At 40.6% G+C, this 27,855-nt stretch overlaps 1 protein-coding gene and 1 long non-coding RNA gene across 3 annotated transcripts in view; one reads left to right on the top strand and one right to left on the bottom strand.

Annotated features, from left to right (window-relative positions):
• Nucleotides 1–27,855, top strand: part of GREB1L (GREB1 like retinoic acid receptor coactivator) — a 213,073-nt gene that overhangs the window by 147,176 nt on the left and 38,042 nt on the right. The window contains exons 8-16 of the mRNA XM_064481548.1: nt 6,081–6,209; nt 8,757–8,873; nt 9,475–9,594; nt 10,629–10,766; nt 12,387–12,572; nt 16,598–16,924; nt 18,007–18,135; nt 18,679–18,813; nt 21,106–21,303. Coding sequence (XP_064337618.1) covers nt 6,081–6,209; nt 8,757–8,873; nt 9,475–9,594; nt 10,629–10,766; nt 12,387–12,572; nt 16,598–16,924; nt 18,007–18,135; nt 18,679–18,813; nt 21,106–21,303 — 1,479 coding nt within the window. The remainder of the gene's footprint in view (nt 1–6,080; nt 6,210–8,756; nt 8,874–9,474; nt 9,595–10,628; nt 10,767–12,386; nt 12,573–16,597; nt 16,925–18,006; nt 18,136–18,678; nt 18,814–21,105; nt 21,304–27,855) is intronic.
• LOC135319804 (uncharacterized) lies at nt 12,275–15,732 on the bottom strand. 2 transcript variants are annotated; one of them, XR_010378686.1, is made up of 3 exons: nt 15,581–15,732; nt 13,842–13,888; nt 12,275–12,339 (listed from the first exon to the last, which is right to left on the bottom strand). It is a non-coding gene; the product is annotated as an uncharacterized LOC135319804 (long non-coding RNA). The 2 variants fall into 2 exon arrangements; XR_010378687.1 differs by lacking the exon at nt 12,275–12,339 and adding an exon at nt 12,949–13,012.

The raw sequence follows: 27,855 nt of genomic DNA, 5'->3' as shown, positions 1-27,855 counted from the left end.
TGTGGAATCTAAAAAAAAGGACACAAATGAACTTATTTACAAAACAGAAACAGACTGACAGACAAAGAACAAACTTAGGGTTACCAGGGGGTGGGAAGGGATAAACTGGGAATTCAAAAACTGCACCCTTGGGGAGTGATGGAAATGTTAGCTATCTTGATTGTGGTAGTGGTTTCATTGGTGTATACATCTATCAAAATTCATCAATTTATACATTTGAAATATGTGTAGTTTATTGTACAGGAACCACACCACAATAAAAGTATTTTTTTAAAAAAGTAAAATATGGCTGACATAAGTAAATGATGCAGCCTCAGGGTGCATGAATAGAAGTATTGTGTCTTATTAGAAGGACATTACTCTAATTACGGTCTGAATGTGAAAATAGGTCCAGTGTACTTTACTCAGGAAAGAAGCAAATTATGTAGTCTAAGTTTAATACAGGTGCCAAGAGCAAAAAGAGAGCTTGTAAAGATTTAAGCTCTCAAGCATCTGGAAAACCCTTAACAAGATTTAGCAAAACAAATATTTATTGAATATCTATTGTGTTCTAGGAACTTGCTAACCATATTAATTGCTACTGTGAGGTAGGTTTTAGTACCATTTTGCAGATTATGAAACAGAATCTCAGAAAAGTTAGTATTTGGCAAAAAAATAGTAAGAGATAGTAAGTGGCAAAATCAGAATTCAAACTCTTTCTACTTGCTACTTAAATGGCTCCCTTTTTAGAAGGTTTTTTTTTCCCACAGTAATTTTAGGCTAACAGAAAATTACTGAACTCTTGCATAAAGAGGGCAAGGAGATTGTTTTGGCTTCTCCCCCCATCCGCCGATTCTATTTCTTTAGCCATAACGTGGCAGACATTGTGCCAGGGCTGGGAATGCCCTCAAAGAGCTCATGACTTGTGGGAGAAACGGGAAATTACAAATTCCCACAACTTAGAGAGCAGAGCTATGACTTGCTCAAGGAACTTTCTAAGTTTGCAAATCCTCCAGCGCTTGCAAGTTCCTCCTTTAAATGGATGTGAAACCCCAAGTGGAGATAATCAGACCTTGGTGAGAGACAGATGCTGGGCAGTCAGCTGCTCGCTCACTATCAAAGCGCTTACCAGCAGCCTGCGGTTCAAATTCATATCTGAGCGCAATCACAGGCTGTCACATTTGGACACTGGGGTGCTCCCAAATAATCAAAACCACTAGCGTTAAATGCTGAATATGCCAATGCCACTATACTGAATAAATCCAAGAATAGAAGCATGTGCAGTGTGCTACAGATTAGGAAATAACATAAAAGAATTTACATTTTGAAACGTTCACTCTGATCTTATCTAATGCTTGACTGTGCTTTCTGACAATTATGTAATTGATGTATCCTATAATGTATATGTTAATGAAATAAAATAGAACAAACAATATAAGTGAAATAAATTTTAGAAATTAAGAATGAAATCTTAGAGTCCAGTCAGATTGTCTTGAGATAAGTAACAGGGTAGGAGAACACTGGTATTTTAGAAGATGGAGGAAAACTTACACATGCAGAGCTTGTCTTGTTCACCATTTTACCCAAGGAGCCTAGTAAGCTTCTTGATACATGGTAAGTGCTCAGCGAATAATTGTTGAGTAAATAAAGAAATGTAGTGGGATTCAGTATGATAGGAACTGAAAATTGTCTCCTGGATTTGGGAATTGGGTCGTTGATAACTTTGCAAAAGCGGTTTCATTGGAGTGGAATTACCTTTTAAAATCACTGTGTAATCTAATACTGGAGTAAACACTCATTTTGTACATTTGAGAAGTACTTCTGATGCCAGTTGTTTACCTATAAGTAACTATTTTCTATCCTTATTTTTTAAAAATTCATTTATTCCACTATTTTAAAACATTTACATTAAAAAAAAATACACATGGTCACTCTCTTGGCTTCCAAGGTGGCCTGCACTCTGTCTACAGAGTATCTACCTTTAATTTAACCACCCACTCTCTGTGTACACCTCTCTAAATAAACCTACTTTTACTCAAAAAAAAATGTGTGCATATGTGCACACATCATATGTAATATATTCCTATATATACAATGAAAAGTTCCTTTTCCATCCCACCTCACTTCTACGTGCACCAAACTATAATTGGTTTCTCATGTGTCTTTCTAGATTTAGATTTTCTTTATATCTACTCAAGCAAGCACAAATATAGATTCTTATTTTTACATCTTTGTTACTCCAAAGGCAGCATTTTGTACCTTTCTTCTGCACCTCACTCTTTTATATTGCTATTTGTTAGAGCTCTTTCCAAATCAATAGAGAGCTTCCTTGTTAACTTTTTACTGTTGCGTACTGTTATACTATGTAGATGTGCCATAATTTATTTACCCTTGTCCCTTATTGATAGGCATTTATTTTGTTTCCAAACAATGCAGCAATGAATAACCTCAGCATTTACCATTTCTCACTTGTACAGAAATGCCCAGGAATTGCTGAGTCAAATATGTACTCATTTGTAATTCCCATAGAGACTGTCAAATTACTCTCCATAGAGGTTTTCCCAGTGCATGTGTGTCAGTATTTCCACAGAAGCTCACTAACAAAGTTGATTATTGAACTTTTTGATTTTCATCAATCTCATGGGTGAAAAATAATATATGAGTGTGGTTTTTATTTTGCGTTTTCCTTGTCATGACATTGAGCATCTTTGCATTTGGTATAAAAGCTGTTTGCATTTTCTTTCTATAATCTCTAAGTTTATATCCTTTACCTTTTAGTTATTCAGTTGTTTTTGGTCATAGTTCAGGTTCTGCTGGACTCAGAGCCTAAAGGAAGGACTTGGGTGCAAGTATATTTGGGAAGGGACCCCTGCAAGCAGAAATAAGCCAAAATAAGAGTGTGTTTTCTATGTAGCTGCTGTAAACCAGGAGGTCTTGAGTCTACCACGTTCTCTAAGAAGCATGCAGAATGCCTCCCCAAACTATCTTTCCAAAGAATGGAGGCTGGGACATTTGTTCTCATGTCCCTGTTAGTTGAGGGCTTCCACGGAAGTGTCACACTCCCTCGCACTTCTGGACCACACACAGGACTGAGATGGTGGCCTTAAAGAAATCCCTGAGACAAAAAGCTAAAAGAAACTAAATGTGAGCTTGAGGTAAGATGCTGTCCCTGTGAATCTGAGCTCAACGAAAATGTCTACCATAGCTCCTGCTGAAATCAGAGATGGGCCAAAGGAGTGTGATACGGGGCAGCGAAGTGTCTGCAGCAGTCGTCTTTTTTCTTATTGACTTCTGTTGACGGGAGCACATTGTATAATTGTCTATGAGTAGTATTTCCCCTGGTCTGAGTCATCTTAATTTCATGTCTGTATGACTTAGGTAGGGCTCCTGTAATAAAATAGCACAAACTGAGTAGCTTAAACAACCGAAATTTATTTTCTCTCAGTTCCGGAGGTTGCAAGTCCAAGATCAAGGTGCAGCAGGGTTGATTCTTCCTGAGGCCTCTCTCCTTGGCTTGCAAATAGCCAGCTGCCTTCCTGCCGTATCCTCGCGTGGCCTTTCCTCTGTGTGCACACGTGGTGTTCTTACAAGGACACGGTCATATTAGAATAAGTCCCCCCCTTATGACCTCATTTAACCTTAATTACTTAAGGACCCTATCTCCAAATACTGTCACATTCTAAGATACTGGGGATTAGGTCTTCAATATATGGCTTGTAGGGTCAGGGACACAATTTAGTCCATAACAAAGGCATTCCTCTGTTCATAGTATTCCTCTGTAAGTCTTTTTATTTCTGTAAGTTTGCTAGCAATGCTCTCTTTTTCACTCTTGATTTTAGTCGTTTGCATCTTTTCTCTTTTTTTCGTGGTCAGTCTAGCTAAAGGTTTATCAACTTTGTTGATCTACTTACTCAAAGAACAAACTTCTGCGTCTGTTGATTTTCACTGTTGTTTCTCCATCCCCTACTTCATTCATTTCTACTCGAGTCTTTATTATTTCCTTTTTTTCTGCTTATCTTGGGTTTCGTTTGCTCTTCTTTTTCTAGTTTTTTAAGGCAGAGGTTAGGTTACTTATTTGAGATTTTCTTCCTTTTTAATATAGGTGTTTACAGCCATAAATTTTCCTCCAGGCACTTCTTTAACAGCATCTCATAACTTTTCAGTTGTTGTGTTTTCATTTATCTAATTTCCTTTGTGGTTTCTTTGATCCATTGATTATTTAGTAGTGTGTTGTTTCATTTCCACATATTTGTGAATTTCTCACATTTCCTTCTGTTATTGATTGCTCATTTGATTCCACTGAGGTTAGAGAATGTATTTTGTATGATTTTAATTCTTTTAAATTTATTGAGGCTTGTTTTATCACCTAGCATATTGTCTATCCTGGAGAACGTTTCCCTGTGCACTAGGAAAAAAATGTGTATTCTGCTTTTGTTGAGGGAATGTTCTATTGGTATCAGTTAGGTCTAATTGGTTTAGAGTGTTGCTCCTCTATTTCCCTGTTGATTGTCTCTCTAGTTATTCTATCCATTATTGAAAGTGGGACACTGAAATCTCAAACTGATATTGAATTACCTGTTTCTCTCTTCATTTCTGTCAGGATTTACTTCATGAATTTGGGGTTCTGTTGTTAGGTGCATAAATGTCTATAATTGTTACGCCTTCCCGATGGGTTGACCCTTTATCATGATAAAATGTCCTTTTTCTTCTCTACTAATAATTTCTGTCATAAAGTCTATTTTTTCTAATATTAGTGTGGTCACTCCAGCTCTCTTCTGTCTACTGTTTGCATGGTTATAGTGTGTTTTGCCATATAGAACTTTTTTATGTTTATGTAGCTGAATATGTAAATTTTTATGGCTTCTGCATTTTGAACAATAATTTGGCCTTTTCTATTTCAAAGTCATAATTGACTTTCTCATGTTTTTTCCTATTATTTCTGTATCTTCAGTTTTTAAGTTTATACCTTTGGTCCATTTGATTTTGTTTGGTACTTGTGTAAGATGTGAATCCAACTTTTTTTTTTCTTATACATCCAGCTGCCTCAGCACAGTTTTATTGAATGGTTCATCTTCATTGCTGCTTTGAGCCACTACCTTTACCTTATACTAAATTCTCATGTGTATTTACATCTGCTTTTTACTGTCTTTTTTTGTTCCATTATTCTGTTTGTCAACTAATGCACTAAGACCACAGTATTTTATAGAGTGAGGTTTTATATTAAGTCATATTATATCATCATGTTAGCCTCTTCTCATTCCTCTTAATTTTCAGAATGTTTCTTGTTATTCATGTGTGTTTATTTTTTTTCATATCAACATTACATCAATTTGCCTACTTAAACATTCTAATAATTCTAATAGTAATTCTAATAATATCAAACCTGCTGGTATTTTCCTGGGATCATATTAAATTTATAAATTAATTTAGATTGATTGGCGTCTTTTTGATGTTGAATATTTCTCCTTTGAAACATGGTGTGTCTTGACATTTGTTCAGGTCTGTTTTCATGATCTTCAGAAATGTATTTTTTTAAATCTTTAAAATGGAATGTTAAGATACATATAAAAATAGAGAGAATAATATAATGGACCGTCACCATGGGCCTATCACTCAGCTTTGATAATTATGAACGCATAGCCATATTATTCAATTTTACTGCCTGTCTCTCTCTCTCTCTCTCGGTATTTTAAAACAAATCTCATTAAAATATGGCTTTGAGGGAAAATTTGAAGACAGTTTTAATGTGGCACATGATGATATCCTTGATGCCACACCAGATGACTTCGACTGAGTTAAATGGTACCATTATTTTAGGGTAATAGTACCAACCTCATTGAGTTCATATAGGGATTAAGTGAGTTGATATATTTAAAGTGCTTAGACTAGCACTCAGCACATGGTACCTGCTAGTGAGTGTTTGTTAAATACATTTAAAAAAAATAAAACTTAAGTACAGAGAAATGGACTTTTCTTAAAATAGCTCAAGGAAAAAACTGAAATTCTACAGTCTACTCTCTCTCACCTCAGTCTTGTTGAATTAACTTCCTTCCTGCATCTATGAATAGTTTCTAATTTGAACAACCTCTTTCATTTTAAAGATTCGCCGATTCTCAATCCAGCTAATTCTGCAATCAATTTAAGTGGAGCTCAGGACCTGACCCGGAATAAGAATGTTGTGAAGCCACTGGCTTTGTCTTTGCAGGTTGTAGGGAAGACTTTTGCTGCAGGTGATGTTTTCCTCACTTATATTTCTTTGGTAAATACATAGTCTATAAAAGGCTTGTATGAAATTTAACTGACAATTTGGTAGAAGAAAACAGATGCTCCTTCTTTACCAGTTGAAGATAAAAGTGGGGCTATCTATACAAGGCTTTGTGTTTTCTGTGTTACATCCAGATGAGAATGAATGACACTTAGTACATAGGGGAGACAAAGCAGGTTGATTCTGTTCGACAAACACTTCTTGGCTACCTGCTATGATGAGGAACTGGTGATAAACGGATAAAGAAGGCTTAATGCACTTGTAGCCTAGTAGAGGAGATAGACCTGTAAGAAGATACTTCCACGTACTGCAGTAAATACACTATCCTAGGTGAGCACGGAGGAAGGGGTTTTAGCCCAATGTTTTCGGAAGTGATCAAGAACGAGTTTATAGAGGAGTCTGGCTTTGAGCTATGAGGAGTTACTCACTGTGCAAAGAAGTGTGGGAAAGATATTTCAAATTCAGGGAAAATCAGGAGCAAAGCTTGAAAGGAAAAGGAAAGGAAAGAAGCAGCATGATGTGTGCAGGAACTTCCAGCAGTTTGGGCTTGTGAGAATTGTACAATATAAAACTCGGGGAGCAGTACGAGGTGAGCAAGAGGAGGGCAAGGGGAAGGACGTGGGAGGTCAGGCTAAAAACCACGGATTTTACTTTATAACTTAGGGGACAGAGGAGTGACATGGTCTTATTTTAACTTAAGCTAGATCATTTTGGCAGCAAAAAGGTAAGAGGTGGGAAAACTAGTTGCAGGTCATTTCAATACTCGGGGTGAGAAATGATGAGGTCCTTGACCAGGGTGAAAATAGATTGGAGAGGAGGAGACAGATTGGAGAGCTACTTAGGAAGTAAAATCAGCAGACTTGACTGATTAATGTGAGCATGAAGCAGAAGATTGGGTCATGGTTGACATCTGTCTTTCTGGGCTAATGGTGGTACCACTGCTTGAGACAGGGAATATATCAAGAGGAACACGTTCCCCAGGCAGATTGTGGGTTCAGTTTTGGACATGGGGAATTTGAAATACCCTTGAGACACCCAGGTAGAGCCACTCAACAGTTACTTAATTTATCATAGGGGGAAAGCAGGACTAACGGTATGAAGTTGAGCCACCAACATGTGGTTAAAATCACCAGGGTAAAGAGTCTCAGCCAAGGGGAAATGTAGGGTAAGGCAAGCTGTGAACTGAAGGCAGAATCCCAGAAAATTCCAGTGTTTAAGGAAAAGAAATGATCAGAGAGGTAAAAGAAGAATGAGGAGAAAGAGAACCTATCATTCTTGGAAACTTCATAAGTTAGGCATCATAATTTATCCAAACCACTTTTGTTCTTACTCTGGTCCGATAATTCTTGCAGAATCTGCCTTCTGGTTAAATTATAGACTGGAACAAACTGAATCAAGTTTTTACAGCATAAAAAATCACTGAAATTATGGATCTTGGCATAATCATCCTGGTTGTTAAAACCATCAGGTGAAAGGCTGATGAACAGCTTTATAACTTGAAGACTGGGCTAACAACTCTTAAACCCACTGATTAATCTTAACATCACAAGAAGAGAGAAAACCAGCCATTATGTGCCTCCTGATGGAAGTATACAGCAGGGATTATAACTCTTGCCAAAAAAAAAAAATCAAACTTGAGTCTGAGCAAGCCTCTGTATCTAACAATTAGTTTAGGAAATAGAGGAGACATTGAATGATACCACAGATATCCAACTAGCAAAATCCAGAAAATGAGAAATTCTGCCAGGTTTTCAGCAAGTTAATTGTAAGAAAGAAAAAGAAGGAGACTCCTCTAGATTACAAGAGGATTAAGGGACATAGCAAATAAATTCAACGTATAGATCTTTTTAATCCAAATTTGAACAGGAAATGTAAAAAAACACTTCTGAGATGATTGGGGAAAATTTGAATACTGGTGGAATATTTGATATTAAGAAATTATTGATCATTGTTAATTTTAAGTATAATAGCAATATCACAGCAATGTTTTTAACAGTCCTTTTCTTTTACAAATATATACGAAAATACTCACGGGTGAAACGATCTGATAAAAGAGTTTACTTCAGAATAATCCAGAGTCTGTATGTGTGCATGTGGGTGAGGGGAAGAGATAGGGAGAATCGACGAAACAAGATTGGCCACATGTTGATAAACGTTGAAGCTGGGTGGTATGTACATAGTTCATATGCTATTCTCTCTAATTTTATATATGTTTCAAAATTTCTATGATATAAAGTTTAAAAAGAAAAGTTATCTCTTCTTTCCACTCCTCATCTCCAAAGACTTCACTGAAAATGATCCTAAAAGATCTCTTGGGATCCTAGAAAATTATTTTGGGGTGACATTTCATGTTACCGAAGGGACTACTCCAATGGTCATAGTTGGCTTTACACAGCTGGGCTGTCCTGTCAGTGGGATTTCTTTGAATCTGAGAGTGTGAGTTTTGTCGCAGCATCACAGAAAGCAGTGTCCTGCCCACACTGTTCTGAGTGGCTCCTCTTGTGTCCCACAGATGCTGCTAATGGGAACAGTAGCCATGGAGGAAAGAGCGGTACCTCTGGCTCCACTCCAGCCCGCCCAGGGAATTACTCTTTGTCACCAAGACCGAGCTTTGCCTCAGGAGACCAAGGTACAATACCCATCTTAGAGTTTTGAAATACTGCAACTTAATTATGGAAGAAGTGCTCCAGAGAGTTTGCAATGATGAATTATCTAGCAGCATGCTCCCAGTTTTTCCTTAGCCTCTCAACAGTGTTTTGAAAGTTTGTGATTGGTGTGAAGAACTCTGATTACTTATCCTGGTGATTCTACAAGGATGGGGCTACCTGGGAAATAATGCTGAAACAAATGTGTAAGAAGTGTCTTGAAGTGCCATGGGCTTCTACTGACCAAAGCACAGGGTTCAAAGTTCCCCTCTGTGGTGTGACCCTGGGCAAATCTGAGCTTTCCTTTCACCATCCACAAAATGGGTGTAACAATATACTTGTCCTTCAGCCTCACAGGGTTGTTAATAGAATCAGACGAAATAATCTGGGCAGAACTATACATTGTAAAACAGCCTACAGATGTTAGATGGTATTGTTAGTGTGACTTGTTCTAATTTTATCCTTACCTCTAAAAAAATGACAGACTCTCTGAGTTTAATCAAACCAAAGGTCCTATGTTACTTTGGCTTCTTCCCTTTCTTCCACCACTACAAGGACAAGGCTCATTTTTCTTTTTGCCTTCAGCTACCATGTTCACTTCTGGACCGCCAAAGAAACGACACCGAGGATGGTATCCTGGGTCCCCTGTCCCCCAACCTGGTTTAGTTGTACCTATTCCTACAGTTCGTCCTCTTTCAAGAACTGGTAAGATTTCAACAGAAGATGAGTTTTAAGTTTCCTTAAATTAGCAGACGTATCTCCTACTCTTGTTCTTTCCATGAACCCTTAAAGATAAATCTCCTTAACCAACTATTGTGTCCGATATTATAGCAGCTACTATTTTGTGCCCATCACACCTCGCCTTCCCTGCAAGCACAGGTGCCGTCACAACAGATCTGATTCACTATCTGGCTTTGTTTTAGCCCAAAGTATCAGTAAGTCTTTCTTTATTTTACGCGAGGTGTGATGCTGCCAGCCTACCATCACAGAGCACAAATGAACTTGCTTTGCCAGTCGTGGTCATCGATGTACCCTCCTGTGATCTGGTTCCTTACGTGATCTATACCTGTTATTTCTGACCTGGATGGTTCAGACTGTGACTGGAATCCTAGAAAATCAGCTGGTTCTCCTTTAGAGTCCTCAAGCAGTGGCCATTTGGCGCCTACAGTTAAATGTTCAAGTGCTCATCTATTTTGCTGTATGAAACACAGATAAATGTAAATATACTAATGCTACGACATAGATGGGGGGCTCTTTAAAAGTTTGTTTGTTAAAAAAAAATTTTAAAAACCACGAAGGGATGCTATATACACAAAGAATTATGCCAGCGTGTTACTGTGGTCGCCTCTAGGTAGCACTGATTAAGGATGAGTGTATTCTTCTTACTTTTCTATACTTTTCTGTAATGAGCAGATATGCTTTGATTATCTTGGGGTGGAGAGAGATAAAATATAAAACTGAATCCAAAAGACTGTATGCGGAAAAACAACCAGAAGGAAAAACTACTAAAATGTTAAATAGCAGTTATCTCCAGACAATCTGATGACTGATTTTTTTCCTTTTTGTCTTTCTCACTTCTTATTTTATATAACAAACACAAATTCATTTTTTTAAAAAGCCCAAATCATCAGACTTTTAAAATTTGCATATTAAAAGTATTAACATTGGATTGATTTCAGTTGCATTGCATTTCACCTTCCTGTCTAATCCTGCTTGTCAAACAACTTTTTTTTCCCCAGAGTCCCTTTTATCTGCCCCAGTTCCACAGACCCCATTAACTGGAATTTTACAACCTCGACCCATTCCTGCAGGGGAAACTGTAATTGTTCCTGAAAACCTGCTGAGTAACTCAGGAGTTAGACCAGTAATCCTGATAGGTAAGGAAAGGAATTCCAAGTTGCCTGTGTCTGCTGGAATCTAGGAATGCGTCTCCATTTCAGCGTGTATTTATTCGTGTGTTCATGAATATATTCACTGATCCATCTGCTCATTCTTTCAGCTTGTACTGGTCAGCTCCTTCACGCTATACTAAACGTGGGGCTAGAAGCTGGGAATAAGGCAAAGTCTTTTTAAGTCTTTTGCCCACAAGGAGCACTGTTTAGTGGGGGAGTCTAGAGGTTCACAGCCAAGAACTCCAAGAGCTCAGAGGAGAGGGAGCTTGACCCTGCCTGGAGGGGGTCTGGGAAGACTTCTCAGAGGTGGTGTTTCAGCTGGGGAACTGAAGGGTGGTTGAGAGTGGACAAGGTGAGGGAGGGCTCACTCCAGTCCGAGGGAGCCAATCCGCAGAGAAAAGGGACAAGCTGAGCCAGCCCAGGGCCCCGGAGCTACAGATCTACATCGTGGGGAAGCCCCTGTGAACTGGTATCTTTAAGGAGTCAGAGCCTCTCCAAGCTGTCTCTAAGTGGAGGTGTAGAAATTTAGAGGTCTGTAGATTCCAGGACTAATTTAGTGCCTTTCATACCCACACCAAGAGTCCCCTCATCTGGAGCTAGCCTAGGCCAGAAGGAGGCTGCCGGCTTTACCTTCAGGACTAAACAGACAGACTGTTCAAGCCCACTAGATCTTTATGGTATGTCTGTGTGAGGTGTTATCTGCTTCTTGCAGTTGGCTTGAGCCTACTGATATGGGTGGTTTTGCTTTGAGCCCTGTTCATTGTCAGGCTGCCCTAGCCGCTGCTCCTGGACCTACAGGCACTGGGGGAATCCCAGTTGTTTAAATTCCATATAGTCAGGAAGTTCTTACTGAGCATTTGAGTTGCGTGCACAACGCAGCTAAGCCTTGGAAAGATATGTAAAACATGAGGACCCTTGGGTGGCTGCCTTTTAGAAAGGCTCACAGAGGGACTGTGCCCTTCACCACACCACCAAAACAGGGTGTATTTCCAACATGTTTTTGTCTTATTTACTTCTAAGATGATTTGAGGCTGTTTACTGACATTTAGGAAAAGAACATAACAAAAATACCTAAAGTAGAGGAAAAGAGTTAAGAGCCTCCAAGTACCCACAACTAGTGGAATATAGCTGTTGATTGATGAGTTTTGCTTCAAATTTTTTAAAGAAAACCTCAAGAAGTGAAACATATTATTGTAGTTTGTCTGTTTGTCTTCTGACTTCTTATCTGAAGAGAATCTTGATCAGGAATTTTATTTGAAAATATTTGATCATTGCAGTTTTACAAAGGCTACAGAGATGTATTTGCAAACTCTCATCCATCCTCTATGGCAGAGATATAATATTAACATGTCCCTTATATAAAATAATCTGAGTATTAATGTAATTTGAGTATTTTGCTTCCTGCTCATCTAACTTAATAAGAGGGTAGAATTTAGAGCACTCGAGTGAATTCCCTAGGTTTGACGTATTTGAGTGATTTGTTTGGTAGCCGTCTCAGAGGGCAGGGAACTTGGTTGAGCATCGTTGATCCTAGTTGAGCAAGTGTACCTGGTTGGACCTGGAAAAGAAATGTTGAACTTTACTGACCTGCTTCTATTGGGGCAGGCTATGGCACTTTACCCTATTTCTATGGAAATGTTGGTGACATTGTTGTGAGTCCTCTGCTGGTGAACTGCTACAAGATTCCACAGTTGGAAAACAAAGATTTGGAACAATTAGGTTTGACTGGCAGCCAACTCCTGAGTGTGGAAAACATGATCCTTCTGACAATACAGTATCTTGTGCGGCTGGGTAAGCTATTTTCAATAATCATTTGATGGTGATGATTTTTATTCTTTTTTGTAACATGCTTGCTTCATTTCTTACCCACTTTCTCACATTTATCCACCTGGCTATCTCTTACTTTCCCTCTTTCTCATCTAACATTCTTTCCTTCAACTCCATTCTCTATGGCTTTTCCCTTTCCTCTCCTGCATTTCTTTTCTACTCCTTTCCTGCCCTTTCTTATTTCTTTTTTTCCTTCCCCATTTTCCCCAGATCTAGCCTCCTTTGTGCCTTGCTTTGCTTCTTTGGGTCCTAGAAGAGATAAATTGCTCCACCTAGTGTCCAGTCCCATGACGGTCCTCAGGTCTCCAAAGCGGTTGATGTAGCAGAACTTGCAAGGGCTGTGCCACGGGTATCCACCCTTGGGGAGTCAGGCCAAGTCCCCTTTCTGAAAGTGCAGGCACTACCTGGAATGCACATGTAGCAATCACCTTACACGGTTATTTTCCGCTTAGCCTTTTTATCTTGTTTATCCACTGTCTCTACACCCATTTATTTCTTCTCCAGCTGCACCCTTTGATGTAGTCCCATCCTGCTTTCCTTCACTGAGGTAGTAACTGTGGACCTCCCTGATAGGTCCTCTGGGCTTTCGGGTAAGGAGGGTACATAGGTCATGAACCCTTCGCTTCCTCTGTTTGATTTCTCCTCCTGAGCCCACAGTGGGTGTATGCAGGTGCCTTGACAACACTGTAGTGGTTCTGCAGCATTTACATTGCAATGTCCTTTATTTTGCAAACTGCAGTAGGTCATTAATATGCAGCCTAATTATACACTCCCTCCAGGACTTCAAACCACTGATTTACTTAGGAAAACATTCAAGATGTAAAATTACACATTAAAAATTGTGTCTGCACTTTTGTATATTTTTTTAAAATGTTTTAAAATACTTTGGTGTTAAATAATAAAAACTCGGGGCTAAACAATGTTAAACACACACACACACACACACACACACACACACACACACACATGCTTCAGCTGGTTAGATTCAGTTTTTGGACCATCAGCTAGCAACCGTGGCTATAATTCTTAGTGACCTCAGAGCCCAAAGGCCTGCTTTGACATGGGATCTGCTTTGACATGGGCTTTTGAAACCTTTGAGGCTTCAGACATCTCATGAGCCACTTTCCTTATAAATCTAGGACTTGCTAATTAGTCTTGTTAGTAGGTGGTAAAATTATAAAAATCACCCGGGTCTGCAGCTCATTTGATGTCATAATTTTAATGAATACATACTGACATTCGACTGTGTTCCAAGATGAAAAACCAGCTTCTAGGTACATCTGGAATCGGTAAAACAAGGCCATGTAAAGTAAGGCTATGACAGCAAGCCAAGCCTATCAGTATAAAATTTTTTAAAATCTCAATAGCAATTTAAATAATCAAAATCCAAGTTAATAAATGAATTAAACAGTCAAAACAAAATGTCTCCCCTTAAATTACTAAAAGCCTTTTCCTTAAAAAATAAAGAAATCTCCATTCGATTAGACAAAACTCTTCTCTGCCCTGCAAGATCAATTCTCTCCAGAGGTTTTCTTGCAGCCAATTAATCCTATCTCTCAAATGTGCAACAACAATAGCTATTTCTTTCTCTTAGTCTAAATGTTGTACATTGGGACCTCTCTTCTCATCAACTAACTCCTCTGGAGTCCTTAAATTTCTTTTCAGCCTTCAGAAGTTTTGAAGAAGGCAGCAAGAATATTTTCACGTATGCTATCGGTTATAAATAGACATTTGAAAAAATAAATCCAAACTTTTAAAAGGACAGATCTAATACTTGGGTGGCTCAGTTACCTGGAGGTAAGAGAGAAGAAGAAAAGCAAGATTTTCCCAAAGGAACAGATCTTTCTATTGCAGTCACTTTAAAAAATAATAATAATAAATCTCTGTTATTTCACAATCTGCAAATCTTTTGAAGTAGATAATGACATCAGCAAATCCAGAGATTCTTGAGGGACTCTGAGTCTATTGGAACCTTGTCTTTTCCTATTAAGGTAGCTCTGTCTGAAAACCTTCAGAACTGATGCCTGGGCTACGCTGAGTTACTGGAGATCAGCCCTCGAAGGAAAAAATTTACTATTATCAAGCTTGCAAAAAGTGGAGAAAAGGCTCCTGCAATTTAGCTATAAAGGCTGAGGATGCAGAAATGATGGGAGGTGACTGGAAGCAAGGCAATTGACTCTAGAAACTCTCTTACCTCATCTAAACTTTGATACATTTTCCTCCCTTTCTCAACTCCTGACAGTAATTCAGTCAAAACCCTGTAAAAGTAGGTTTCAAGGCAATGGTGAATGCTACGAACATGTTTGATAATTTTATTTTCCCAGAATGCCTTTGTATTTGGAGTTTATTATGCTGCCTAATCGAACATGTTACTCCATCATGGTTTGCAGGGGGTCTTGTGGACACACCTAATAACCAGCCTCTTCAGATTGTCTATGAGAGCATTCGGGAACCGGAGACAGTCAGAGCCACAGGCTTCCGAGCTGTCATTTGCTGTGAATGGAAGAAAGCTTTAAACAGATGACCACCTTCCCTTCTTCTCATACAGTCTGTTCAAATCCAGCCACCTTGCGCTCACTATGTGTGTACTTAGTGGCCACTAACCGTGGTGCTAATCTGATAAAGTTAAATGAAGATCGGAAGCTTTGGTAGCTCCCAGGTGGTAAGAAGGCATCGTCCTCCCTCTGGCAAGGGATTGGGGAGGACGCAAGGAACATGAACATGTTGTAAGCGTTGCCGTGTTCGTGCCCTCCTTCCACGTAGGGAAGAGGAAAAGCTATGAGGGCTTCACTCCCCTGCTTCCCTCTGGCCTCCAACCAATTCTGGGAAAACTGTTTTTTTCCAATTAAAATTGTTTATTTTTAAAATGTGTAACATTTTATTTAATGACTAAACATTTTCTTACTTTCCCAGAGAAGATGGGCAGGGGCCACTTAAACCCCTGTTGGAGGAAGGAAAGATTTCTGACTCACCCAAGGTGCCTCCTTCTCATACAGACGTCCAGCCCCTCCCCCTGTATTCTCTTGTCAGGGGCTGTTGGCTCTGGGCTCTGAGGCTATGGCTTGATCCAAGGTCACAGACACTGAGGGGTCTATACCTGTTTCAGGAAACTGAGTTTCCAATCTCAGGTCCACACAGCAAAAGAAATGACTTTGAGTAGCAGGAGTGATCACAGTCTTGCTGGTTTCAGTGTCAACTACGTGTAGGAATTCATTTGTGTCACTCGGATGCCAAACATTTTGTCCTAAAGACTGGTTGAGTTTCTAAAGAGAACAAAATCCTCCTAAATCAAGGAACCACAGATGACCCATGTAAGCTTAGCTGTAACCCCGGCCAGGGAAGAGGGCCAAATGCCATACTTAACAACCCAGAACTCTGTGGAATAACTACCTAATGAGAGCGTTCTCCATCTGGGGAAGACGTGAAACTGCCTAAATATAAATTGGGAGTGAAAAGTAAACTTAATTTTCCTTATGGATAGTATTCTCAAAATTAGGCATAGAGGCAGTGCATTAAAATATTTTTCAAAGTACCTGTGAATAAAATGAGAAATTAGTGAAGCCTGAAACTGACTATAGACCAGTAGGTTAGCTTCTTGCTTCATTAGTCATTAACTATTTCCATAACATCAAGTTTAATAAGTCAACAAAAATACCACCTTCAATGACCATCTCCCAAGGTATACAATGGAATTGGTACTATCTCTGAGCACATCCTCTTTGGAAGATACCGAGACAGATGTTTTTAAATATATATATATATACACACACACACAAAAATATTGAGGCAGACAGAGAAGAGAGAAGGTAATTTCACCATGGAAAATGGTTTTTAGTAGAAGCACTATACTTGAGGGCACTACAGGAAAAAGAGCTTATTTACCAGTTGGAATAGACTTATGTGTATGTGTTGGTATGTGTGTGTTTCTCTCTCTTTTCTAGCTGTGATTTAAAAAAAAAAAATTCTACCTGTAATTCTCTTCAATTTAGGTCCTGATCAGATACCTCTCAGGGAAGAATTTGAGCAAATTATGCTGAAAGCTATGCAGGAATTTACTCTGAGAGAAAGAGCCCTGCAGATGGGTGCCCATTGTCCACCCGTGTCTCCGGGACAACTCCCCTGGCTGGCTCGATTAATTGCCAGCGTATCTCAAGACTTGGTTCATGTGATTGTGACCCAAAACTCTTTGGCAGAGGGCATTTCAGAGACATTGAGGACTCTCAGTGAAATGAGACACTACCAAAAACTACCAGACTATGTTGTGACAATTTGTGCATCGAAAATCAGAGGAAATGAGTTTTGTGTGGTAGTATTAGGTGAGTAATTTTTAAAATTCATTCATTCAGTCATCTGTCCAATTGCAAAATACTAATTGGGTGTTCCAGGCATCCATGTAATTAATCTCTAGTTAAGGGCTCCAACTTGTGTTCTTCCTCCCAATTGTAACTTTTTTTTTTTTTTTTTTTTTTTTTTTTTGCTCCTCAGATCAGATTTTGGTAGCCCTTAGTTTGGCGGGGATCCCTGTCAGCTGGTGGTAGGAGCATTATTTCAAAGCACAGCCTAGTAACAGATACCCTTGTCTCATGTAACTTCTGCCCTTAAAAGGTTTTGGAAACGTTACCACTCTAGCATGTGATAAAGCCATTGCCACAGGTGGCCTAAGCCAGTTAATCATATTTGCCAGGAACTTAGCTCACATATTCACCTCTTCACTGAAGAGGATATTTAATATTCTAACACTGACCCTAAAGAAAAGGTTCAGAACGTTGGTACATTCCAAAATGTATTTTTGTTTCTGGTATTGATTTTTCTATCAGGCACCGTCCTGAGTTGCCGTTTGGGCTAAATTTTGCTTTTCTCCTCTCTGTGAATGGCACTCACCTCTTCCTAGCAAAAGGGCCAGGCCTTGCTTTGGCAAAATCCACCTGCCCGTCCCTCTGTGATATATATGTCTTTCAGAAAGCTTCATCAGAAAGTATATTCATCTTCTAATTTTTGTTTGTAAGAACAACAACATAAGATTATATTTTTAAGACTGATATTCATAATAGCCGTGCAGACACACTTTTTTAAAGGTTTTTCACATTCCTCCCTGGTCTTTAAACACACACCTGGTATGTTTCCACAGTTACACACAGAAGATATGTCATTTTTTCCCCCTTGATCACATAACTTTATATTGTCAACTTTTCATTTCAAATGATGATTTGAAATGTCATTTCAAATCGAATTGTCATTTCAAATGCTGTGTGATTGCCCGTCTTCTGATGTGCTGTATGTTTCCTAGCCAAGTCTCTCTAGATGCATACTTTAGCTGTGTTTCCTGTTTTTGCTGTTGTCAGTCACGTCCCAGTGAACACTTGTGCGCTGGCACGCCGTCTCTCCCTCTGTTCTGCAGGTCAGCATCAGTCTAGAGCCCTGGCAGAGAGCATGCTCACCACAAGTGAGTTTTTGAAAGAAATTAGTTATGAGCTCATCACAGGAAAGGTCAGTTTCCTGGCATCGCATTTCAAAACCACATCGTTAGGTGAGTGGCTGTCGGATTCCACAACACTGCCAAGCCCCCGGCTGCGTGATTTTCTGAATTTAACTCTCAGCCTGTCAGAGAGATGAGTGTGGAAAGTAAGCTTGCCGGTTGACCTTCCCTCATTTGGAATGGTGTCTCCTAAGCGTTTTGTTACTGACACAGCAAGGGGCGGTCTAGGCACTAGAATGGGAGGCCTCAGCTCAGCCACTATGTTGTGTGACCTTGGGGGAGACGCTGCACCCCGCCCCTGGGTCTCAGTTTTATGTCCAGCGGTGACATAATGATCCCATCCTGCCTGCTATGAGTACTATGGAGGCTGAGAGAGGGTGTGTGTTAAAGTATGTAAATTGTAAGCACGATGCAAATGAGGATGGCTCTGGCTGCGGACATCCTGCTGTAGGGATGGCCGAGCAGACACGTCGACATGAGAAGTGGGATGACCAACAGATCTCGATGGGAACCCAGCTCAGCTGCCCAGCTTGGAGACTGATTCAAACCCAGCATCTCTTGTGACCTGCTTCTCTCCACCTTATGTTGTCATAGGTGATGACTTGGACAAACTGCTAGAAAAAATGCAACAAAGAAGAGGAGACAGTGTGGTGACCCCTTTCAATGGGGACCTTAACGTATATGTGTCACCTCAGGAGGCCGCTGCTATGATCCCCACGCAAACCCTGGGTAATGTCACCGCAGATCAGAAGGAGGAAACCGGTCCGCAGGACAGACATAGAAGCTAAGTCATTCTGAGGGTGTGAGGTCTTGTCTTTAAGTCACAGACTGTGACAGGCCCTTCCTCTTTACATGACAGATTTGGCTCAAGTTAAAAATGCCTTACCCTGTGGCCTGGGTCCAATGCCTGGTTCTTAGTAAATGTCTCCTAGAATTAAAGGCAAAGTCAAAGACTTTATTTGAAGCAGTCTCTCCCGCTCTCTCTCTCTTTTTTTCCTAAAAAGATTCTGGGGTCCCGGGCATAGCTCCACCAGCTGTGCCCCGAGAGCCTGGGTGCTCACCTGGCGCTTCCAAGAACAGCATGAAGGAATCTGGATGGAGTCTGTGCGGGGCTCCTGGCTCTCCACTCCCCGCATTTACCCTCCCACGTGTAAAACACTCATCATCTCAGGGATAGCGAGGCCTTCCTGGCAGACAGAGCAGCAATACCCACACGGCGTCTGTCCTACAAGATTGCAGGGCGCCAAGGGGGATGGTGGCACCAGGGGTGGGGAGTCCGATCACTAGGTTGGATTCCTTTAGGTTCAGATTCCTTCCCCAATTCCCTGTTTGACAGGGACAACATAAGAAAGGACAGAACAAACAACAGGAGAAGGGACAGATATGAAGCAGACCCATATCCGAGCAGATGCTGACAGCCTCTTGGCTTCCCCTTGGTGGAGGTGCTTCATCTCTGTGTTAGGATTGCCTTAGCAGTATAAGTATATGGCTTGGCGTCAGCTCGTTGAGGAACGAATTCAAAGGCAAAGTTTTTGACTTCTGGACATTACATGGCAATAAAGTGATCATCCAGATGATCTAAAACGTGTTATGCAAACAAAGTTAGAATTTAAAAATTCTCAGGGTACTTAAAGATTTCCATGTACATATCCTTGATTCCCTGTTTAAGAAACATGGCTTAAAATAAATAGGGATCTTGGTGGTAAAAACAAAACAAAACAAAACAAAACATTGTTTAAAGATATTTTTAGGTTTCCTCCAACTTCAAATCTTACTAAGTTCCATTCTACAAAGTTATACCATCCTCTGTGTTAGTCCCCATCCATCTAACCTGTGCAATGAAAGAAAGAACAACCTAACTCTCAGAAGACAGGTTTTATTTTGATTAGCAATCTTTGTGGATCAAAAATGACTTGGGCTGTTATAAAAGCTGCAGCCTGGGGCTTCTCTAGTGGGTTCTCTCAGCCAGGAGGGAGACCCACCTGTGTAGATCTCCGCTCACCGTCGGGTTCCGTGGTGGCTGGGGTGTCGTGACTACTGTCTTGCCCTGGGCTGCACTGCAGTTTGATTTTAGAAAACACGAATTAGCACAGGTTCATTGGGCCCTTGTGTGCACCAGTCAGACTTCCACATGTGTTCCTGATAAAAAGCAGCTCTTTAAAAAAAAAAAAAAAAGCAGTAAATGTTTCCTGCTCAGGTGTTCAGCTGACTAAGCTTATCTGACATTGCGTGTGTGTGAGCACCCTGCGTGTGTAAGAGAGATTGATTGCTTGGCTGTAACTTGTAATAAAAAGCCACTGGCATGTTTAGCGCATCTGGGCAATGTTTTTCTAATACGTCGCCTACTGAGTGGCCAGCTGGCCCTGTCGTGAGTCACGTCCCTGCAGATAGTACAGGCGTCAGCACCGGAGTTGACCAGAGCCTGCCAGGTCACAAGCACCGGCAAAGTGGAGTCAAGTGGGAAGAAAGGTGAAATTAGTGTCATGGGGAGGAGAATTTCAAACCATGTTGCAACGGACTTGCTGGAGAGGAAATGTTTACTGTGGTGCCATCCAGAGAAGCTCAAAGGAACTCAGCATTATTGTGTTTATGGCATTGCCTCCTTCCCTGAACTGGAGCTGGGCTTGGGCACCTGACCTGTGCTGATAGTCCTAAAGAAACCTGGAAACTCTTTCCTTCCCTTTCCAGAGACGAGTCCTGGCTCCAGCTGCAAGAGTGTGGTCTGTGCCCTGCATTTCTGGGCAGGCGAGGGGTGTGGAGTTAGTGCTTTGTGAGACAATCAATTTCAAAATAATACATCTGTAAAATTACCACATTCACTCTTCAGCACATCCTTTCAGCCAAGTTTTCAGGGAAAGTGGGCAAATCTATTAAAAGTTGGCAGAGAGTGAGACTACAAGGTGCAGGTTCTTAGTGATGGAGCCTACTTTACCGTGTGTGTATTATGTGTCCTCTGTGGATTCACAGAGGCCATCACAGAAGTGAATTAATCTTGTTCTTATGACTTTTTTTAAATTTTAGATTTAGATAATGAAACCTTCCAAATTTATCAACCGCAGCTTATGGTTGCCAGGAAACTCTTGTCCCAGGTGTGCGCTATAGCGGACAGCGGCAGCCAGAGCCTGGACCTCGGCCACTTCAGCAAAGTGGACTTCATCATCATTGTCCCAAGATCAGAGGTTCTGGTCCAGCAAACTCTTCAACGGATTCGACAATCAGGTAAGGTTGAACTTTCAAAGAGGACCCTCCCTGGATCCAGCCTTAGATTCTCTCTGCCTCTTTCTTTGGCTCAATCCAAACATTTATAGGACACTTCCATCCCTTTTTACAGTAATAAATATCACAGGAGTATTTTAACTGTTTCTTCGAATTTATCTGTAAGTATTCCCTCAAAGTACTCTAACCTTTTCCCTCCTAAGTCAAGGGTAAACTGATGTGCATTTGGCCTGACTCTGTTAAGTCTGTGATGTCGTCAGTGGACTAGAAACTGGTCCCTCATTTATGGAGACAGATTTCCTCAAGGCAAAGAGAGGCCTGCGTAGGGATGGCGGGGTCTGGGCCACCTGAACTCCTCCTGGGGGTCAGCGTGAGTCACATTCTCACAGGTGAATTCTTACACATCTAACACATTACATAACAGCATATTTTCAACCTAGAAACCAGAACACCATCCCTCATGTCAACAATAAGTAACTTCATTTAAAAAAAAAATACAAAGTTAGAATTCCTCCTAATGACTTCAAGAGGATAAGCAGAGAGGAAAAAAAATATTTTTCCCAGAAAATGTAAAAAGGTAAGGAGCAAATATCTTAGAGGTCTGTGGTAAATAACATCCCTCTCAAACATAAAATTTGCTTAGAATTACAAGAAGCAGTAGGGAATTTAGGAAATTGAGACCGCTGAAAAATGCTTGCCTTTATAAACTAGGTTTGAAAAGGAAATTATAAATGTCAAGTTGCTTCTGAGTCCTTAGCTGGGGGGGAAATACACACACAAATTTTAACTGGAGAATAAATCTTTTTGTCACAGTAAAAAAAAAATTATTTTCAATGTACTTGAAAACAGGTAGGAAGCAGAAGAATTCAGAAGAGCTTAGAGTCTGTATGCTCCACGCCTGTCGTACAATGCTCCTTAACAGCGGACACACAGATCACCTGGGAGCTTGTTAAAAATGCAGATTCCCTGAAGGCAGGTGTGGGTGGGCACCAGTGTCTGCATTTCCAACAAGCTCCCAGGGCATTCCCACGCAGCCGGTCAGAGGACCACACTTGGATTAGCACAGCTTTACAAGAAATCTTTCATTGTTAAGTTCCCTGGGTCAGATGAGCTGACAATAGGTTTTCCCTCTTTAACATCTCTCAGTGGCTGTGACTGACACACATAAAGTCTTCCCATGCCTTCTGGAGACCCAAGTGCCTGGTTAGCAATAGAACCTTCTGTTTTGCTTCTAAAATTCTGAAAGACAAGTTTCAAAATGTCCTGTTGGAAGTGTTGCCTTATATAGGTGATTAGCCAGAGAAGTTCAGAACGTCTTCTCTCAGAACCGCGTGAGCTCTAGGCATCATTTTCTTTCTACCCCCTTCCATCGAGGGAAATGGATGGGCTCCTGTCACACCCAGCATTAAGCAGATTTTTGCTACTCTTTGTGGCTTTTCCACTTCGTTGCCATGGAGGGAGCACCTTGTCTTATAGGTGTTTTACTTGTACCAGGTGGCATTTGCATCCTTCCTGAGCCTGTGACCTGATATCCTGGGTTGTCAGCGCATCATAGCACCTGTTCCAAGCGGTGAAATCACCCGCCGTCAGCGGCTCTGCTCTCTCCAGAGCCTTTTCCTGAAATAACCTCTTGATGACCTGTGCTTTCACCTTTCTTAATCAAGGCAAGACCCCAAATAAAACCCTGCATTTCTGACAGATAGAGAAATTCTCCCGGCCCTTCCTTGTCCCTTCTTGATGTCCTTAGATTTTTCCAAAGTGAGTATTTTAAGATGATCACTCCTCAGAAAGGTACCAGAATTTGACTAGTTACATAAGCTGAGAACCCAGGAAAATGAGTGTTAAGGACAGATTTGGCAAATTCAAGACAAAGCATATTTTTAAAATTAGTCACATCTGGCTTTGGCATATATACTGAAATTTTTGCTACAAAGGCAGTCACTTCTATGTATTTAAAAATAACTGTTCATTTGTATTATAGAAAAAACATTGTTATGGTATTATTTATTTTGAAAAATAAAAGAAATGAACTAGGAAATTTTATGCACTTATAATCCCACCACTCAAGGATAACCACTGTTAAAATGACTTACTCCCTAGGGTCCCAGGCTCTCTCCTCTGCCTGTGTCTGATGTTGTAGTAGGCACATTTTCCCACGTCTTTAAAAGCTTTTGTAAGCATCATTCTTAATGAAAGTATATGGTATTCCATATCATAACGACACCGAAATGTATTGGCTTTGCCTAAGGTCACAGAGGGCAGTGCTTTGGGGACAAGGACCGTCTTCTCCTCTCTGTGTCCCTAGTGCCTCATCTGTGCCTCTCTCGGGCTTGGCACCAGGAGGGGCTCAACTGCTGGTCGAGCTGGGGCTGGAGGGAGGAAGGGGAGGGATGGGCAGAGGGAGCAACAGCGTCCAAGTGCTCCGCTCCCCCGATTCCATGTGCTTTTCCCTAAAGGAAGCATTTCAGCAGCCAGCCTGCCAGGAAAAGCAGCAGGCAGGGAGAGGCAGCCAGGCACGCAGAAAGGCCACATCCTTGGCAGCCCTTTTGCGGCCGAAAGAAAAAAGTGGAAATAGAAACCATCACGTTGTTGCAGACTCAGCACTAAGGTGAAGCATCTGATACCTCAACTCAGTTTCTAATTAAGGAAGGGAGGTCAGGAGGAAAAGAAAACAAAAGAAAACATTATGGAAAGAGTTTGAAGGTAAAAAAAAAAAAGAAATGAAATGGGTTCCACGTTTATTATAAGTTGGCCCAGAATGGACTTGTAACTGCTGCAGTGATCAGTGGAGAGACTATAGGAAATACTTCTATTTTAATGTCTTTATTTTTGTTGTAGCATAATTCTGCTAATTCAGGAAGCCCCAAATTCTATAAATTAGAATGCTAGGGGATCAGTGAATCAAAATGCAAGTTACTTTCAGTTCCAGGTGGGTAGCATGAAAACAGGAAGCACTGGCGACTGTTTTTCTCCTCTCTGCTTTTAAAATGGTGTTGATGGGAGCCCCCAGCACATGGGAGCAGATCTGGGAGTAACCAGTCAAGGACAGTTTTTCATGCTCAGGGGGATGACATAAATTTGACACCTCAACACATGTCTGATCATAAAAGAACCGAGATGTAGATTGATTATTCTACCCAAAAGGACGTGAGGAAGTTACAAGGCCGTGGTAGAGATTAGGAGGGGAAGTGAAGAGACAGAGGAAGGCATTTTCACTTTCTGAAGTATCTCATCAACCTTATACCTCCTTGTCAGTCACCTAAAATGTCAGCAGAAAAAAGGCAGTGACAAAGGCCGCAGGGAATGAAATCCCAGGGAAGTGCTAGGAGACCACTCTGTCCTGAGGGGGAGCAGGAAAGCACTGGAGATTCCTTTGTATGAGTGTGCAAAGGAACAAGTACCTAAAGTTAGCATTCGTGAAGTCAGTTTCTAATCAAGTGGTAGCTGCCCAGTGCCCGCCCCTAGTTTATAGAAGATGTTGGCACCCAGCTCGGGTTCGCAACCTTCCCCACCTCCCATCCAGGGGGACAGCCCCGCCAGACCCTAGCTTCTCTTCCCTCAGCTCCCATCAGCAAATGCCCTTCCCTCTACTCCTCAGTCGCTGCTCCCTAGTCATACCGCAGACCCTGCTGGGCCCTGGAACTGCAGATTCTAATATCCCCAGTGTTAGACCAGACTCCTTTCCAACATACACTGTGGGGGAAAATCAACCTTTCTGATCAATGCCTCATGAATTCTTTCTGGTTCTTCAGTTGGATCTCTCTCCCGTTCTCCACAGTGACTGGCTACTGCAGACTCCATTTCACTCAAACTTCTGACCTCATCCTCCTCTTCACGAGGGACCATGCTACTGAGGTCTCTCCTCCCTGACCTCCAAAAGAAGAGAGCTTTGGATAAAAACTTCCTCCTTCCAAATCTGGAAACCTAACTGTGTACACACCCATCTGTCCCCCTTCCTTCCTCGTCAGTGAAAAGGCTGCCCTCCTCTGTTTAATCCTGTTTCTCCCACCGTGCTCGGGGTGCCAACCTCTCCTCATTCTCAATGACCTCGCCCTATTGGTCATCTCTTCTCTCATTGCTGCCTTCCATTCCCTTCTCTCCTGGAGCTTATTCCATCCGTTTAAACCTGCCCCACTTCCTCAAAAACAAAACAAAACAAGCCCCTGTTAATCCAACCTAACCCTCCAGTTCAAGCTCCCCTACATCACTGCCAAACTATTAAGACAGTTGTCTGTTATCTCCATTTCCTCATCTCCCAGTTGCCCAGCACCCTGCAGACTGGCCTCCACTCCCCACTCTCACCCTTGTAAAACTCTCCCAATGTCACCAATGACCTTTTCTGTTCTTACCTGAACTCTTGACAGCACAGGTGATCTCCATTCCTTCCTTTAAACACTGCGGTTCCTTTGGTTTCCAAGACACACCCTTTCCCAGCCTTCCTTCTACAAGTCATGCACCAGGTGCTATTCTGCACCCTGGGGTCCTCCAGCCCTGGCACTCAAGACCTTGCTGTGGTTGTGTGTGTATTAGCAATCTTCTTCTTCAGCTAGAAAGCAAATATTCAGGTCACATGTCTGTCTTGTCTATAGTACAGCAGACACTTAATAAATATGTGTTGAACTGAGTTTTTTGTAACATTCCATTGAATTGAATTTTAAGTTAAAATCTATTTTAAGAGGAAGACGTAGAAGTAGTTGATATTTAAGATTTGTCAGTCCTCTGGCAAAAACAAATTAAAAGAATTCAAGGATTTTTTTGAACACAGTTTTCTTATTGAACATTTTCAATGTGCCCTTATCCTGAGGGCAAAAAGAATTGCAAGTGAGTCTTGAACTTGAATCAGTACGCTGTTGGAAGTGGTACTGATAATTTTAAGCTATTTTGTGTATATCACAGGATAGAGAAAACAGGTAAATATTTTTAGATTTGGTTGAAAACCAGGGTTCTCACATGAAGTCAGGGAGCCTCAAATACTAAGTGGGGAAAAGTAAAGAATATTCCTTTTAGATTTAAATTGGAGATCTAAGTATGAAAATATTAAATATTTTCCCCAGCTCTCTCCCCTAAAAGGACTTAAAAACAGTGATATTTCAGTATCAAATGTGCACATTTAGCATCTAGATCTTGGCCTGTAAATACCATTCACCACTGTCTCAGCTCTGAGGTGGGAACAGTCTGGAATCTGGGTTTGCCAGAAAGTGAGAAAGCACTAAAAGATTGATGGAGCGTGTCAACGGGACACAGCAGCCTGTTTGCAGGGGACTCTGCTGTCCAGAGTTGGTAACTTTGAATATCAGAGGGAATGATGGCAACAGACTGTAACCTATTGGATTTTTGTAAAGCCCATGAGTTCACAGTAATACTGAAAAAATAAAGGGGGCGGGAGGAGTAAGGGGTGGGGGGCAGGCGCTCCTTTACAGAAGGGCACCAACTAATAAATATAGGAAAATGACAGAATTAGGAAACCCCGGTTTTGCACTACCAGTGTAATTATTGATTCTGACAAGTACACTCCCAGAAAAAAAAAAATCCAGATTATGTGACATTCTACAAAACAACTAGCCTGCATTTTTTAAAGTATCAATGAAGAGACCAAAAAGGAAAAAAAGAAAGGGCTGCTTTAATTACACAGAATAAAGAGACGTGACAACCAAGTGCAAATTCTTAATTCTTGATTAAATCCTAGACCTAAAAATAAAAAACACAGCTCCGGGACAATTAGGAAAACTCAAACGTGGCCTGTGTATTAGAAAATATTATATCAATGTTAGTTCAATTCCTTGGGTGTAATAATGATATTTTAGTTATATAGTAGAATGCCTTTGCTCTTAAGAAATACACATTGAAAAAAGAATATGAAAATGAATATATGTATATATGTATGACTGAATCACTATGCTGTACACTAGCAATTAACACAACATTGTAAACTGACTATACTTCAATAAAAAAGAGTACAAAAAAAAGAAAATCCAGAACCAAAAAAAAAAAAAAGAAAGAAAGAAAGAAAAATACACTTTGAATTATGTAGGGGTATTATATGTTGCTTCCAAATTATTCAGCAATAGTAGCAAAAACAACAACAATAAATAAAAAATAATGAAGAGAAAAAGCAAATGTAGCAAAATATTAACAATTGGTGGAACTAACTGAAGGGTATTTAGGTATTTATTGCCCCGTTTTAAAACTTCGTACAAAGCTACAGTAATTTGACTTTGTGGTACTGGTATAAAGAAAGATATATACATCAGTGAGATACATTTGAGAGATAATTGAGAGATTTGAGAGTCCAGGATTGAACATTGCATTCAGCTGTTGTGTCCTCTTAGTCTCCTGCAAACTTGGAACATTTCTTTAATTTTACCTTGTTTTTCATGACCTTAACAGTTTGGGAAAATACTAGTCAGTTGTTTTGTCTAAGGTTTCAATTTGGAAATGTCTGATGTTTTCTCACGATTGGATTGAGGTTATGTGACGCTGTGTCCTCCTCAGGGCACGGTATCAAGGAGTCCATGATGCTGTTGTGTCTTATTAGTGGCAATGTTAACCTTGATC

The sequence above is a fragment of the Camelus dromedarius genome, chromosome 32 (genome assembly GCF_036321535.1).
Source record: "Camelus dromedarius isolate mCamDro1 chromosome 32, mCamDro1.pat, whole genome shotgun sequence".
Taxonomy (NCBI): Eukaryota; Metazoa; Chordata; class Mammalia; order Artiodactyla; family Camelidae; genus Camelus; species Camelus dromedarius.
Note: the sequence above shows the minus strand (reverse complement) of the source record. Positions and strands in the feature narration are given on the sequence as shown.